General features: G+C 39.1%; 1 protein-coding gene across 7 annotated transcripts in view; it reads right to left on the bottom strand.

Moving 5' to 3' along the window:
* LOC113514491 (actin-binding LIM protein 2) overlaps positions 1-17,379 on the bottom strand; it is a 97,126-nt gene that overhangs the window by 10,712 nt on the left and 69,035 nt on the right. For 4 of the 7 annotated variants that reach the window (XR_008253078.1, XM_052896893.1, XM_052896888.1 and 1 more), the window contains exons 3-13: positions 15,179-15,297; positions 13,155-13,408; positions 11,899-11,956; positions 11,211-11,373; positions 9,399-9,581; positions 7,702-7,773; positions 5,827-6,159; positions 5,634-5,745; positions 5,265-5,416; positions 4,826-4,905; positions 4,115-4,251 (exon numbers count right to left, since the gene is read on the bottom strand). Coding sequence is in view for 6 of the 7 variants with exons in the window: in XM_052896893.1 (XP_052752853.1) it covers positions 4,115-4,251; positions 4,826-4,905; positions 5,265-5,416; positions 5,634-5,745; positions 5,827-6,159; positions 7,702-7,773; positions 9,399-9,581; positions 11,211-11,373; positions 11,899-11,956; positions 13,155-13,408; positions 15,179-15,297 (1,663 nt within the window). In the remaining variant the exon portion in view is untranslated. Of the gene's footprint in view, positions 1-2; positions 83-4,114; positions 4,252-4,825; positions 4,906-5,264; positions 5,417-5,633; positions 5,746-5,826; positions 6,160-7,701; positions 7,774-9,398; positions 9,582-11,210; positions 11,374-11,898; positions 11,957-13,154; positions 13,409-15,178; positions 15,298-17,379 lie in introns of all 7 variants that reach the window. The other 3 variants (XM_052896889.1, XM_052896890.1, XM_052896892.1) reach the window with 3 other exon arrangements.

Here is a 17,379-nt window from a genome sequence, read left to right as displayed (position 1 = left end):
ACGTGGCAGGCGCGGCGCGGCACGCCGGCGGGCAGCGTGCTGGCGCGCAGCCCGCGCTCGGCCCGCGGCGCCGCCGGGCCCGCTGCGACACAACGCACCGCACGCGATACTCACCACGCACGCTTCACTACTACAAGCACCGCGCACCGCGCACTTACACCACAGTGTAAACAACGCCACGGTCCCCAGACCTCTTCGGGGGCAATTACGAATACACTGAACTATGACAAGCCACACGGCCAGCTACATTTACACGAGAGGAGAGATACAAAATGTTTAATGTGGGGACCGTAGTTTAAGGCAACCCTAATATGAGATTTAATCTTTAAAGAAACAAAATTGTTATCAATATTGTTTGAGGATACTATAGTGGAACAACGAGAGAATGCTCATAGGATGCTCTTGACATGTTTATATGAGAACAAACTCAAGGAAGGACGAGCATTCGCTCGCTTGGACTGAGGCGTTTTGGTGTTATATAAAACACCAATAAACCTACAAAGAGACCGTAGACCGAAAAATTTGCTAGGGTAGATGAATAAGCGTTGAATCTCGCATCCCATCTCACAGTAGACCTACGCGGAGTTAAAATTTACACTGTGGTTGTACTCGTGACGCTACCGAACTTAAAATTGATAAAGATAGAGCGGGCGAGTAGATAGTTACTGTATAAACCGAAACGGTGCGCAGTGGAAGATGTACAATAAAGGGCACGTCTAAGGACGAGACGCTCTCCTTGATTGTACATTGTGACGATCACATAGCCACCTACATTTAGAAACATACTCGTTGACGAACCATTTAATGACTAAAGTAAAAATACTCTTTGATAGTAGCAATGATTAAAACTATATAAATTTCGGCAAGATCTTCGTTATCTGCACAATTAGTACTGAAATCTCTTTTTCATTTAAGACAGTCAGCAAGCACCTGACTGAAAACTATGAGCAAATCTGTAAATTAGAACAATGAATAAAACTACAGAACATCTCATAGTAATCGTACCTTCCAGAAATTAAGAGAGGACAATTTAATATCTCTGTCGTAACGTCAACGAATCTCTCTCTCTATATATATAAGCAACTATGTGACCGTAACGTAAACATGCATCACATATCATATTGAACACAGTACAGAGCAGCAACACAAAAATAAATATATTCAGATACATAAAAATAGAAGAATTTTCTTAGATAACATTGTAAAGTCTGTTATAAAAGCTAAGCGCTTGTCGGTATGTATTGCCATTTTATTCACTAATCAGGTGTATATATACTAAACTATCATTTCACTTGTATGGAGACTTGGTTGACAGATTGATCAAAGGTACAATGAAAGATTGGACCTAAGGTGGTACCCTGCGGTACTCCTTCACGAAGTGAGTTCGTGGTGTATAAATATCAGCAACATGTATAACTCCGCATGTAGCTTTCATTATAATAATATATGTTCGTATATTACGACTTACAGCTTGATAATTCTTTTCTAAATTATTCCTTGATCAATCTTCATTTCAGTTCTACTATGTGTCCTATAAACATTATCATTTAACTGTTACCTTTTATATACCGTACGTAAATTTCCCATGCATGTTACTGTGTTAGTAACGAAGCGTGAGAGTAGGACTGATGAGCCTCGCAAACAAATTACAATCAATGTAGACTCTTTTAGAAGCGAAAAAAAAATTGTTTGGGCCTTATATGTACATTAACGAAGAGGTATCGACGTCTAGTGTAATAATATAAAAATACTTATATTGCAATAGAACTAAATAATATAAAATAATTATTGAACTTATAATAAACGTAATATTAAGAAGCTTAAAGCGTGTAAACGTGAACACAAACGATTAAAGGCAGAAAAGTGACGCCGCCAACAACACAATTGGCATAATGAACATTAAGAATTTTTATAATAAAAAAATGGAATACAGCACACGACCTGTTGATCAGTGGCCATGAACTTATTATTTGTTGAAGGATTTAACATTGTTTATCTGTTGGCTCAAGCCAAAGGATCAAGCCAAAACAGCTCTATTTGATGTGGCATTCCTGTTATCATGAAATACCCACTGATATCTATCCAGTTTGGAAGGCTGTTGCTGCCAACCGGAGAAGTATTATTATATTTAATCAATAAAGAATATATAAGACAGGTACATTTAGCAACCATTGTACAGTAGCAGGAAGTTGAGTAAGAGATTCATTAAAAACCAGTACTTTAATATTTCTGTTACTTTACATTGACCGTGGACGTGGTCTTTATATAAGTGAACGGTGCGTGCGGCGTCGCGTGCCACAAAGCACAGCAGCAAGCGGAGAGTGCAAGCGTCTCACCTGTCGCGCCGCCGACCTTCCGCGGCCGCCCCGCCCCGCGCCACCCGCAACGGGGTATCGTATAGCTTACCGGCTCAGCACTTCACACTATCATTTCACTCGCGGTACTCTATTGTAGCATTATCAATTATACGACGAACCAGGGCCAGAAATTCAACCGTAATTTATATCATGTAAAATTATCGACACGATTTTTTTTAATTATAATACTACGATGAGAAATGATATTGCAACAGCGCTGAATGTTCAGAATTAAAAAAATAACCGCAATTATTATGCATATGATCTGCAACGAAGGACAAAGCATAGATGTCGCCACGCATCTAACAAAGTAAATATGCGCCGCCTTATGTACGTATGTAGGTATATGACGTGGAGTGCGTCCGGCGCGTAGTACGCATGTACTGCGACAGGCTACAGTATACATCTACGCTCCGTCACTCGTCGCCAGGTCGCACAGCTTCCACTAACCAGGCGCCAGGCAACGTGGTGGGCGCCTTCATATAGTCCATCATCACAAGGCACTCGACGTAATAGAAGAGCAAAATGTATGCAATTACATGAAGACAAATTATATTCTCTGTGACAATAACGTTATGTTTATATAGCGAACGCGCACGGAAAACTATCTTAATTTCACTTTCATATCATAGATAGATAGATACTCTTTATTTTTTCCTCCAAAAGATTACAATAGTAAACTTATTATAAATGTGCCTAGTGCCTAAGCTTACTTCTATGTAAGTACGTATATATACTTCGCGGCTCACACGTATGTTGCATTATCAAAATGATCGGTTAGTGGAAGCAGTGACGACAAGTTAGAATTTGTTATTAGAATTAGAAATAAGTTACAGAATAACATATGAAACTTACGATGTTTCGTTTGTTTGATCTTTATAATGGATCTAGTCTATGCACGAAATAAGTTTAATATGTTATTTAGTAATAGTAATAAGTAAGGTACTCGTTCATAGAGACAATAGATTTGTATTTATAAGAAGTGTGCCAATTAGTTTCTGTTATTTAATAGAAGGAAATCTTAGCGACTAACGTGGGAGTACATGAAATCGACGCGTACATCGTAGCTGCTGTTATTTCTCGCCCAGTTTTAGAAACTGAATCGTTTAATTATATTAATTCCAATAACAGTAATTGTCTTTGGATACACGAGTCGATTTCTGATAGTTTTTCTTAAATATAGAACTTATATTATAATCATAGAAAACCGCGTCGCAGTTCGAATGTGTCGAGAAGCGACACGGAATTCATCTTGTGGAAGTGTTTTATTGTATGTCGTTTTATGAATTTACGTGATATTTACATTATTTCGTAAGTTTGGTCACAGATATTTGTGTGCCATGAGGAATGTTCATTAATTACGTGAAATTAACGTGGGGGTACTTTTTCTAACAATAGGATAGCGATAAGAAAAATTTATTTCACAGAAAAAATATAGTGTATAGAAAAAGTATTGAAATTTATGAAAAGTACCCGGTGGCACGAGTATGAAATAAAGTGCATGAATTTGTCAATAATTTCAATTGTGGAGGGGTAAAATTTGTTTGTTTGTTTGGGTGTTGTTTGTTTGTTTCCAATCAACGGGGAGCGGGGGGAGGACCTCCCATTACATTTCATCAAAAAAGAAAGGGGGATTTCATTTCTCGATCTGTTGTTAAGACTGTATAATCAGGAAGTCGCTGTAGTGTAGTGTAGTGTAGTGTAGTGTGATGTGGTGCGGTGTAGTGTGCAGTGCAGTGCAGTGTATGCGAGCGTACCGTTGTAGGAGGGCTGGTCGTAGTAGCCGGCGGCGGAGAGCGCGGGCCGCGGGTGGTCGAGCGAGCGCGAGGGCGAGGCGCCCACGGGCGACGAGTAGCGCAGCCGGTACGCCGGCTCGCGCGCCGCCGACGGCGTCCTGCGCACAACACAACGACATATCGACACAGTGCTCACGCTCGGACGACCATCTGGCCATCCGGGTAATTTGTGGGAATTTAAATCATTTTCACGAAACGAACGTAATATTTACTGGCGATGTTTCGGCTTTGAAGGGTGAGATATGACTACTATTACAGAGGGAAGACATAACACCTTAATCCTTAGGAATGACAGAGAGAGGTGTCATGGGTGATAAACTATAATCTGGTCATGTCATCATCACCGTTGCTTATAGAAAGCAACGGTTATCACTTTCTATACGATGGGCAGTTAGCTTGTTTTCCATTGTAAGTTCAATAAGAAAATACATTATAACGATCCTTGGACGATTACTAAATATTATAGATAACTAGACAATAATATCTATAAAATATCCAGATCCCAGTAACGCCGTTAGACTTTAGAAGTACAACATTTGTCCCTATCAAATTTCAAATTACTTCAAAAAATGCAAACTTATTTCTATAATTTTTGATCGTTACCTTTCAAAAATTATTAAAATTTCTAGTAACTCAATATATCAACAAACATTTATAGTGACGTTATTATACCTGCTCGCGTTCCTCGGGTCCAAGTTCTGTTTTTTCCACTGCTGCAACTTTTCACGTTCTTTGACATCTTTCAGAATCACCTGAAAAGTATATTTTGCCATGAAAATATATTAAATATTACTTTGCAACAATCAACACTGTCCCAATATATCACCTAGCCATATTGCATTACATATGCCACATATATGCGGACTTTCTAACCACGTGTTTCACCACTATAAAACTGTTAATTCAGATTTTCGTACGCCAGTTGCATGTGTCGTAGTAATGATTCACCTGTTTCAGCATTATCCTCCTTTCCGCAATCAATCCAGCATCCTCCGACGTATACTATATGTATGTTGATACTAATTAATTTAACTTAAAATATGTTACATATATGCGTGGGCAGCGTGTCCTCGCAGCAGCCTACGAGCTGTGCCCGTGGGCTGGTCCGTACCTGCGCGAGTCCGCTGTCGAGCTTGGCCAGCTCCCGCTGCTCGCGCTGCAGGCGCGCATCGGCGGCGTGTCCGTTGGCGACGCCGTTGGTGTCGGGCTCGTCGTCGCTCTCTGGCACGCCCTTGTACGTGTCCGACCACCGCCGCCGCCGTTCTGCCGATAATCATCCACACATTCACCGTCACATCACTGTTTTTCACCCCATATGAACGGTTAACTAATAGTTTTTCAGTTTATTTATAGCAGTATTTGTGCATACTGGCACAACACACCCCATTTATACATTTACTTCATTGGGAAACAGAAAAAAAAAAACTATTTGATTTTCTATTAAATGTAATTTCGTATTTAAAAAAAAAGAAAAAAGTACCTGGATCTGTGTAGGGGTAGGGTGGGGCAGGGAAGTCGTCGCGCTCGATCTTGGGCTTGGTGCCGGGCGGTGGCTTGTACGCAGCCGGGTAGTGTGACAGCTCGATAGGTTCCTGTCAACATGGGCAAGGGTATAGATTATCTGCGTACAAGGCTAGCGGCAGACAGTGGCGGCGACATGGGCCGGGGCGCACCTCGTTGTTCATGTGCGGCGACTTTGGGCGCGGCGTCTCGCTGCGGATGGAGTCGACGAGCGCGCGCATGCCGGGGCGCGAGGACGCCTTGCTGGCGGCGCGCGACGACGGCCGCGTGCCTGAGCCGCCCGACGCGGCCGACGGCGGCCGGTGGAAGTGTGGCGACGTGGGCGGCCGGTCGTATGGCTGTAGCGGCCGCCGCAGGTAGCCCGGCTCGGCCGCCAGGTACGAGTACGTTGTGATGCGGTGCGGGCTGCACTCGCCCGCCGACCGGTACTCGCGCAGCTGCAGCCCCGGCGACACGGCGCGCCCGTACGTGCCGTACTGCCCATACTGTGCACATCACACATGCCTACACTACGTGTTAATAGCAAACTAACATCTTTCTATGAACCGAATAACCGAAATCTAAGAATACTCTTGATTTGACTTTAAACGAAAAATTGGCACGCAAAGTATACACATTTGCATCACCTTTTTATATCCCTATATGTGGAGTATATTACGTAACAATACAATTTCAGACTAAATTTCAAACTGCCCATACTGTGCACATCACACATGCCTACACTACGTGTTAATAGCAAACTAACATCTTTCTATGAACCGAATAACCGAAGTCTAAGAATACTCTTGATTTGACTTTAAACGAAAAATTGGCACGCAAAGTATACACATTTGCATCACCTTTTTATATCCCTATATGTGGAGTATATTACGTAACAATACAATTTCAGACTAAATTTCAAAATTAGCTAAAAATTATACTTCCCAAATAAAATAATCAATAACATTTTCTTTTGTTTGATCTCGAGTTCAACGAATTCTCATCGAACTCATAAATACTTAAACTACAGATTGCACAAATAATTATCATTCTGTTGTTGTTTTCGTTATTTAGACTAATGATTTTTAGCGTAATAAATTGTAAATACTAAATAAAACCTTCAATAAATGTTTAAAAAGCATAACTAAAATACTACTATACTATTTATTGCCAACTTCCTACAAATTTCATCAACTATTATACTTTATCAACAGGTTCACTTTATCTACAACATTTAAATAATGCAGTGCTATAAAATATAAGCAATCAATATAATAAAGAAAAAGATAATATTACAAAAAAATTAATAAAAAGATGTTGTAGACAAAGTTATTAAATTCAGCAAAATACGATCAATAACAAACGGCCATAAAAATATGACCTTCACTCTGATCACAACAAAGCTCAAAATAGTTTGTAATCGAGTATTTCAGTTGTTGACCATACTACAATTAGTCAACACATCCACATGCTGGCTACATGTGCCAAGTAAAACTTACATACAAATACAAGTGAAATTGTTAAGGGGGAAACAAAATTAAAAATATATTAAAAGAAAATAGAAACATGTAAATGTGTCAACTGAAAATAAATATAAAACTATGCACTTGAACACGCTGAGCAGGTGTCAAATATATATATTTTTTTTAAACAAAACTATTAGTCCGGCTCGAAGGATCATAAAACGTAGAATGATAGGCAACACTGACGTGAGTGATACCTAACTGTTAGATTTCTTTGCCAATTGCAAGTCGAGTAACAGTACTCGTAGTACACTAACAGTATCACCTCAAATTGATTGTAAATTATCTTCACGATAATCTGTATCAATATTAATTTCCACATTTATTATTTGAAATGACATAAATTTAACAATTACTTAGCCGAATATTAAATTTACAGTTATCTAAAATTACGATTATAAGATACAAGTAAGCAAAGCTTCACAATTAATTCCATTTAAACTGTAAATATATACATAGATCCTAAATACGACGCGTTCAAGTGCAAGTAAACTTAATAAAACCAAAAAAAAGTGTGTGACGGACCTTCCTGTTGAGGCTACTGTAGGGGCTGCCGTAGGAGCCGTTGACGCTGGGCGTGCGCGAGCGCAGCGAGAACTGCCGGAGTGACGACGGGCGTCAGCGTTACGGCGCACACGCAAACAAACAAGCAAGCAAGCTTGCCACCACTACGCTAGTCCACGCCGCACTCCGAGCGACTACCCAGTGCAAGATGAAATATCGCATGTCCGCAGCGACCACGTTATAAGATTTTTATTTAAAAAAATATTTATAAAAAGGGACTTTTTTTAATTTATCAAAACAAATAAACACACCCCCAGGAACCCTAACAACTGGCTGAACATGATGTCTGATTGTTTATTATTTAGATGAGATCGCTGCGAACTCGGATTTTTACATGGACTAACGTAAATACGATGGCTATTCTACTCTTGGACTTGTTTGTGTTAATTTCATACTACATTGGATTTATGAACGCTTATAAAATTATTAAATAAATACTTGTATTTTAGATCAATACGGTACCATTAAAATAATAATTAAAGTGTTCCAACTAACACAAACAAGTGCAATGACATTGGAGTTATTTCGACACATTAAAACTGTTTCAGTTCATTTCAGTTCACAGACAAGGGCGGACTTTTTTTATTTATTTTTGTTTATTTTCACTTCCTTTTTAGCTCTCTAATAACATATATTTGGCAAACAGTTTTAACGTATGATTGACGATCATGCGCTACACTTGCGCATAAAAGATGGCGCTAGTATTTTGGACCTAAACTTATTAAAAGAAACTACTTACTAAAAAACATACGGGGTAAATTAAACTACATTCATCCACTGACGCCATCTTTTAACAGCAATAATCTAATAATTAACGAACGGCTTCTAAAAATATTGCAAATAAATAAAAAATAACTGAAAATATATAAACAATAGACACACGATGTGAGTACGTAGAGGGACTTCTGATATTCCGTACGCGTAGTCGTAGTCACATCGCTAATTCCTTATTACTAAGATACCAAGTACAAATTATACTACAGTACCATAAGTAACATTATAAAACATCAATTTTAATACGTTACATTTTTTATAATTATTAAGACAGTTCTATAAAGAAACAATTACCTATATGTACTGTGGTATAATATACGAATACTACTGTGCAATACGTCACTGAACATAACAAGTGCAGTGTGCATAGAGGAGCGCTAGTCCAATGCCCACCAACAGGCACACAGACTAAAACGATACTAGTCAAAACAGTTGTACAAAGTAATAGGTGAATGGTATAGTTATTTACCGGCAAGGAACCGAGCAAGTCTAATTGTTGAAACGCATATTATTATATTGAAAAATTGTTGTCGGTTTTTTCGTGCAGACAAATTTGCGACAGTTTAAAGAAATTTATTTCATTGACCGTTTCGTTGTGAATAAGTGCGCACTTAGCGTTTAAATTCTATAGTAATTTTATACTAATGTTTTAAAAACACATAAGTACTTTGATAGTATCATAATAATTATTCATATAAACAACGTTTAATAACAAGAGATGCAAGTGTGTGCGAGTGTATGTGGGTGTGTGCGGGTGTGTGCGGGTGTGTGCGGGTGTGTGCGGTGTGTGCGGTGTGCGGGTGTGTGCGGTGTGTGTGCGGGTGTGTGCGGGTGTGTGCGGTGTGTGCGGGCGGGTGCGTGTGCGTGTGCGCGTGCGGCGGTACCTGCATCTCGGAGGAGGCGCGGTCGAGGCCGAGCGCGAGCGCGAGCGGGTCGTGCGGCGCGGGCCCGCAGCGCGGGTGCCAGATGGCGGCGCCCTGCAGGAACATCTCCTCGCCGTCGCCGAACGGGTCGCCGCACTTGCTGCAGCGTGCGCACGTCGGGTGGAAGTGGTGGTTGTCGCCCGCCTGCATTTTAAACCAGTGATGACAACAGATTGATTAGTAATGTTACATTTCTAATATTATAATTACTACTAGTAATATTTTACAAAGTCAAACTCAAATTTCACTAACAAATACCAGACTGATTTATATTTGGTACTGTGTAAACGAGTAAAAATTAATAAAGAATAAAATTTACTTTAGTTTTCATTTCATTTGCTATTTTAAAAAGCCTGCTGATACTAACGTGCCATTATTAAATGAAGTGAAAATTTAATGTGTAACCATCTCTCTGTCTATCCATTATCAAGTGAAACGAGCTGCAAAATGTACTCGTAGTACATCTTTATACAATAGCATAGCAAATATTTTACTATATTTAGATAATTACGCAGGGGTCAGCGTCATCTAGGAAAAATATGGGCCGATTCGTATTTGGCTATTACATATAGTTGATATGTAATAATTTGAATGCAGCGGCGCGTACGGCGCTACACTTAGAGCCGCCAGTACCGTTAGCGGATACATTATGTATTTACACATGTCGAGCACGCGCACACTTATTATCTAATAATAAACGGCCGCTATGTACGGCCACCGCGCCGACCAATTTTTATTCTTATTAGAACGGCAAATTAGCTGATGTCTCGCACCTGATGAAAAATGGTACTCGTCTATACCTAAACATAAACGATCCTATGGACTCACTACGTATGGTGCGATCAACTAATTTAATTACTAAATAATACTTCGACGATTCTATTTACAGTTTTGTCTATTGCTCGTCATGAATCTAAACACAAAATCTCGAATAAATTAATTCTCCAAAAAAAATCAAATACATCATTTTTATATTGTAATAATCCCGAAATAATTTTTCCATCTTGATTAAGTCTTTTATCTTTTAAGTGCTAGATGTCTCATGTGTTTTTAAATTGTATGACTAAATAAAAATTGGATCAGATTTTATGAAGATATCGCGTAACATAAAAAGGTCCAAATATAAACCGCTACTTTTCATAGCAATTTTGTCAGAAATAACTTGTTTTTAAATACATCTGATAGTGTAATAATCCCAAAGACGCCATGGTTTAGTCAGCAATGATTACGAAACATGTGTATGACTGCATGTGGTGTCCCCCTCACTATCAAGAAATAATAAGACAAAACAGTTGCGCGCAGTGGTGTCCACCCTATCAATATATATAATATAATATGCGATTGGCGACAGTGATAACGATGAGAAAAGCGTCGCGCGATGATATCGCGGCGGCTGTCTTTGTAGCACGCGTACCCCGCTACTTGGTATATTGTCACGATTTATGAAGTTCAGATCTACTCGCTGCTGATAATATCACACACGGGCTGTGATAATCTACTGTTTCGATCGCCCGGAACAATAATGTTTTTTTTTAATAACAGGTAACCTACAAAATTAATTTTTATATAATATAATAAAATTAACAAGTTCGCTCGACGGCAAGCCTCACTGTAGTTTGTAAATGTTTGCACCATCAGAGACATGACTCGCGTGCCATTGTCTGTCGTGATTTTGAATCACACGGCAGAGCCGCTCTATAGCGCAGTTTTGGTGGAATGTGGGCAACGGGAGGGCGAGATAATAAACAACATGGGGACGAAGCGGAGGCTGACCTGCAAGACCTTGCCGGAGATGTAGCGCTGGCAGTAGGCGCAGCGCACGCCGTACAGGCGCTGGTAGTCGCGCTCGCAGTACGGCACGCCGCCGCGGCCCATGTATTCGCCCTGCAGCACGGCGCCGCACTCGCCGCACGCGAAGCACCACGTGTGCCACTGCCTGCGCACATCACCATCACCGCCGCTGTACAGCGCGCTCTCACTACCACTACCACTAACCACTATACGCTTTAACAGCGACTTTCAATATTTTAATTTTTTTTCCAAAAAAAAATTTACATCAATCATTACAAAATTAATATGAGACTAACGATAAACTATTAGTAAGCCATTGTGTAACATATACAAAAAAAAAAACAATCAAATTGAGAACCCCCACTTTTAAAAAAGCCATTAAAACAGAGCATACTTTCTGTCATTTTTTATTAATATTGTTAATTTTTTATAACAATTAATAATACTTTTATTTTTTATTCTACCAAGAGACCCAGTAGTCTCTATAAGAGAAGGATTATATTTCAACCTAAGTACAGATATATTGTATTAGCATGTACAAATGATTGAAACAAACAATTGAATACCCTCAACATTAAGCAGCTATTCAGAGCGAGTTTGCTGATTTGACTACATAAAATAACTGGCTGCGTCGTGTCCATCTCTTCCATAACCAGTCAATTCCACTCACCTATCTAAGGCGACCAGGGCCTGTCCTTCTGACAACTCCTGCCCGCAGCCCGCGCATTCTGAAAAGCAGAGTTTTAAAAGATTTTCAATAATTCAATCGATGAATCAACGCTATGTCTATTAATACTCATTAATAATAGCATTTAATTTATAACATGCAACATTTATAAAATCAAAAAAGCACGTTTTTAAAGTTGTGTTAGTTCATGCATAGCTTTGTGCAGATGAGGGATAGTCCTCGGGATAAATTTTTATCCGTCAGAGTACACTTGCATTTACATAGAATAATAGACATAAAAGCACAAGATGCACCTTGTCATCTCTCGTATGCACGATCTACTGTAGAAATATAAGCATTTATTTTAAAAGAAGATAAAAAAAGAACAAAAACCAGAGAATAAAAATAATTGAAATTAAAAAGTTATTTCAAAATATTGTCTAAATTCATAGTAATATCACAAATTATAATAATAAATAACATCATAGATTAAGGATAATCTCAGACAGTTTTTAATGTTCTATAAACAATGCCATCTAACGGTAATAAGTGTATAATCGATAGACAGCGTTGTATATAAAAAAAGTCTAATGTGAGCTCAACTAATTCGCTGAGGGTTCCGTAAAGTCTGTAAAGAGGCGTTTTTAGATAAAAGGTCGGAATTATTATTTTTATATGTTATAAAAAAACCATCAACACATGAGTAAAAATTTAAAAATATTGTTATTTTAATTAGGAATTCTATATTTTAAGCTGTAACAGTGGCTAGAAACGCAACCGCAATAATGAGGTTGGTTTTGGAGGTTTTTTATAAATTCTCACATTTTCAATCATTAGTCAAAAGCAAAGTACAAAAATTAATAAATGTTAGTATAAAAATGTACAAATTAAGCCCTTTCATATCACATTCCAATTTGACTTTGACGAAAATTTTCCATTATTTTTATTGCAATAAGCGTAGATCGAAATTATGTAAAACTAAATTTCAAAATAGCGTTGTGATAAACAGACGGATGGACAAAGTCACACCATAAAGGTTCCTTTGTGCCTTTTTGGTACGGAACACTAAACATAAGAGCAAATTGAAGATGAAATAACTATTCAATTTCATTAAAAAGCATGTAATGTCAACAAAGGTAAATAAATGTCCACCAACTAAGCGAGGCGACGGGTGGCCGCGCCGCTGCCGCTACCGCTACCGCTACACCTACCGCTACGACTACGAGCTGAGTGCGAGTAGAAGAAGTGTGTGCGTCTACCTCGGGCGGGCCCGCGTCGCTCACCGTTCTGGTCGGCGGCGTGTGCGGCGTGTGCGGCGTCGGCGGCGTGTGCGGGCGCGTGGTTGTTGAGAGGCGGCGCGGGCGCGCGGTCGCGGGGGCGCGGCTCGGGCGCGGGCTCGGCGAGCGGCTCGCGCGCCGCCCGCGCCGTCTGCCGCTGCGGCGCCGCCACGCACGCCGAGCACACCACCTCCGCGCCCGTGTACGTCACCTTCTCGCCCGACGGGAACGCGCGCCTGACACACCACCACCACCACATTAATCCGCCCCGCATTAAACACCTACGTACACTACCACTACACTACGCGGCTGCCTCGACCCACGGACGCCAAGGTGAAATCGTCACTATCCTGTTATGGGAGCGTTCTAACATTTTTCCCTAAGAACGTGGGACGAAAAGTTTGAGCTCCCCATGTTAACACGACGCGTCGAACTGTCATATCATCATGGAAGGCTCGAAATTATTTTCGTACTCTTTTCCTAGAGTAACATGTTCTATTACACCGATAAAATACTCCCTTAAAGGAATCCTAAAAATTAAGATTTTAACCTGTACATGGAATCTGGTAAAATATATTTTTTAATTCCTGTGATATCACAAGAGCAAGCCCCATCCCCTCATCAGCCATGCTTTCGGAAATACCACCTCCTATGATGGTATTCACTTTTTTCAAAACAAATTTAATGCAGAAACTCTGAGTGGAAATATACCCCGAATCCGGCATTCCTTACGATTTCTTGTAAAGAAATTAGATACGCAAAGAAAAATGCAATTAAAATCCACAATCATTGTACGAATATTACCAGAGGTCTTGGTATAAGGTATCACTACAAGTTGTACGTGCCGTGTTGTTCCCCTAGGGCCCCCTACGACATCCTCGATATAAAAAGGTGTGGTGACACGTCGTGTTTTTGCTCAGTCACCACACGATATAAACATCGATATTGGCCACGCGCCAAAAATAATGAACCGGGAAAATATTTGATGTGAGCTTAATATTTCACGGCACAAATCACCCTCGTAAACTACGTATGATTGTACGTTTTACTGTAAGAAAATTAGCTAGGCCGTAAATCAGCAGGCTAACACGATATGAAGAGGCAGTGCATTGCAGATCGATGGTTTACTGACTAGTCTGGCCATAAATACTGTTACATAAAAACTTTTCTTTTTTTCTACTTTTTAATTATTTTGAATTTGGAACACGTTTATTATTTGTTATAACAGAACTTATTGCTGGACTAGGTATAAAAATGTTTCGTTAGTTTTAGTATTATAATGAATAGGTATTGTACGTATAAGAAAGAAACATTTTTGTTTGATATCTTAGTATCGCAGGCCGTATTGAACAAACGGCAAATATTTTTTTCTTAACAAAAAATTATTATTTCCTTACAAAAAATTATTATTTCCTTACAAAAAATTATATTTTACGTAAGAAAAAAATAAGAAAATTGCACTGTCGTTACATTTATATTCTTGGCTCCGACAGGTTGTTTGCTATAATAAATATACTGAGCCACGAATATATATACATAGTGTTCATGCCACAATCATAACTAATGCCTCCAGGTGATGCAGTGATGATGAGATGCGGTGACCGCTATATCATTGTGCGGGCTGACCGCATGCCTAATTTATCATCACCCTAACCGTCCCACCTTTTACTATAGCATCGCTTTATTGGCGGGGAATCTATTCTCACACTTTAGAATGAACGGTCACGCACAGTGCAGTTTCAGAGGAGCTTCTTCCCACAAACACTCAAGGATGGGATTTTACAAAAAGGCATAATAAGGTGGACAACGCGCGCGTGACATCCCTAATGTTACAAGCTTTCATAAACTACAGTAAGTCCGTTTACCATCAGACGGGTCGTATGATTATTTGCCACAATAGTAGTATAAGAATACTTCGTTGTATTGATATATAAAATTGATTATATGGTGCAACAACACGGAACGCCTGCTGCTACAGTAAGCACTAGCGTATGTAATATACTGACTTGCATCTGGCGCAAGTGAAACATTTCTGATGGTAGGTGTTCCCAAGCGCGGACACCACCTCGCCCTCCACGTACTGGTTGCACGCAGCGCACCGCGTGCCGAACGCGCGCTGGTAGTCCTGCGCCACAAACAAAAAAACATTTTATCTCATATAATAGTAGCACTTTGATTACAATAGAGTGGGGCATGGCAGTGAGATTATAAGGTGCGGAGGCATAACACCATGGTCCTTAGGAATGGAAATGCCTGAAAAGTATCATGGATTTCTCAGTGCATTGTGATATCCATAGTATCGTTCATGTTTTAGACGGCAGCTTCCACTTTCCATTACTGGATGGTCAGCTTGTTTACCATTTTAAGTATCATAAAAAAACACACGAGTAAAATTAGGATATAATCTACCATATCAGTATCTTAAATTTCATTAATTTCCTACATGGATAATTTAGTATGCATAATTTAGTAATAAACATCCAAATGTCCAAATACTTTTACAAAAAAAAGAAAAAATAGCAGCTCATTCAAAAATGAAACGATTCGGAAAAGTTGATGGAAGATTATTTTCATTCAACGAGGAACAAAGATTACCTTGTTCCTTGTTGGATGTACACACCTATTAGACTGATTATAATCTGAAGTTAGACAAAACTAATACATAATAACTAGCTGTAATATACGGATTTGCCGACTTTAAGCGAATTAGGCTGAAAAATTTAAACGACTCTGTGTGTAAATCTAGGACATGGACCATCTGTGTACCAAATGTCATTCAAATCTGTTCAGCCGTTTAAGCGTGATTGAGTAACAATAACAAACATACAAACGCCAACACAATACAAACATTCATATTTATAACAATAATAGAATTTGATGGGGAATGGTAAATACAGCAGCATCTGTATGTTTTCGTATAGAGCAGCATAGAATTGCATAACAAACTACACTACACAGTTGCAGTGGAATTTAGCAGGCGTCACAACGCTTGCCTTCCATCTGCTAACTTATTGATAGTGAACTGTTTGTGCCCCAGTGGGCTAGTATCTGTAACCCAATACACAAACACCTGTTACAACTCAAGTGGTACAGCGCAGTGTGCCGTACGATCTCGAGTACCTAAGATAAACATTGCTAAACTAAATACCGATACAGAAACCAGTATCAAACAGATGTCTACTGGTTTTTTATACGATTTGATACAGCCCACTTGATGGAAAATAGTAATTGTCACATTCTAAAAAACTAAGATATCATACTGCTGTATCCAGTAGTTTCAATGCGCAACCAAAAGACAGTTATGGAGCCTGGCTGTATAAACAAGAGTAGGTCAGAAGTACAGTAAGTAACTATGCAGACATGTTGGGCTATTTAAAATATAAATAATTTTGGAAATGACTACTTAAATTTTGAATAATTCTACTATTACATTGAATTGATCATTAATAGTAGAGGTACTAATACTTTCCCTATATGTGTATAATGAAGTAACCAGTAATATGGACTTGAATAAAGTGACAAAAAATATATATTAGGCGAATGAATGTAACGTCAGACAGTTGGCTATGAGACGGTGCGAGGAGCGTACAAATAGGTAGATAGCTGTGAATCAGCACTAACATCATTTTCGATTCGTAAGATACGATGTCACGCTAATGATAATATACAAGTATCATTATGTAAGTAGATCAATTTGCTTCTTTATTTCATTAATATTTTACATGCACCAGATAATTACGATTTCTTGAATTTATTTTAAAACAATTTTATAAGAAAGATTCCTTCTTCGCGCATTATATATGCATATGTATCGCGACATCTTAGATAATACTGAATCGATAGTGATAATTCTTTACTGCGTACCTCAAAAAGCAGATACTCAATTCGGTTATATTTTTTATGCTTGTTACTTCATAATTGCGTTTATTTAAAACCATAAGTTGCACTGCGCATGCCCCTGGTATTGCAGGCGTTCATAGGCCACGGTAACCGCTCACCATCAGGTAGGCCGTATGCTTATTTGCCACCTCAGTAGTATAAAAAAACCTCTGTTTCCAAATTACTAAAGAAAACCCCGTAATAATATGTAGGTACTTGAAACATTTTAGAGCTGATTTTTACTGGAAATAAACTCGAGCAGTTTTGTTCCTTGTATAGCTTGAGACATTTAATGTCAATGTAGATTGAGTATTACTTGCGGCTGCGC

Source organism: Galleria mellonella, unplaced genomic scaffold (genome assembly GCF_026898425.1).
Source record: "Galleria mellonella isolate WM207_F2 unplaced genomic scaffold, CSIRO_AGI_GalMel_v1 utg35, whole genome shotgun sequence".
NCBI lineage: Eukaryota > Metazoa > Arthropoda > Insecta > Lepidoptera > Pyralidae > Galleria > Galleria mellonella.
This window is presented reverse-complemented; position numbering and strand designations above follow the sequence as displayed.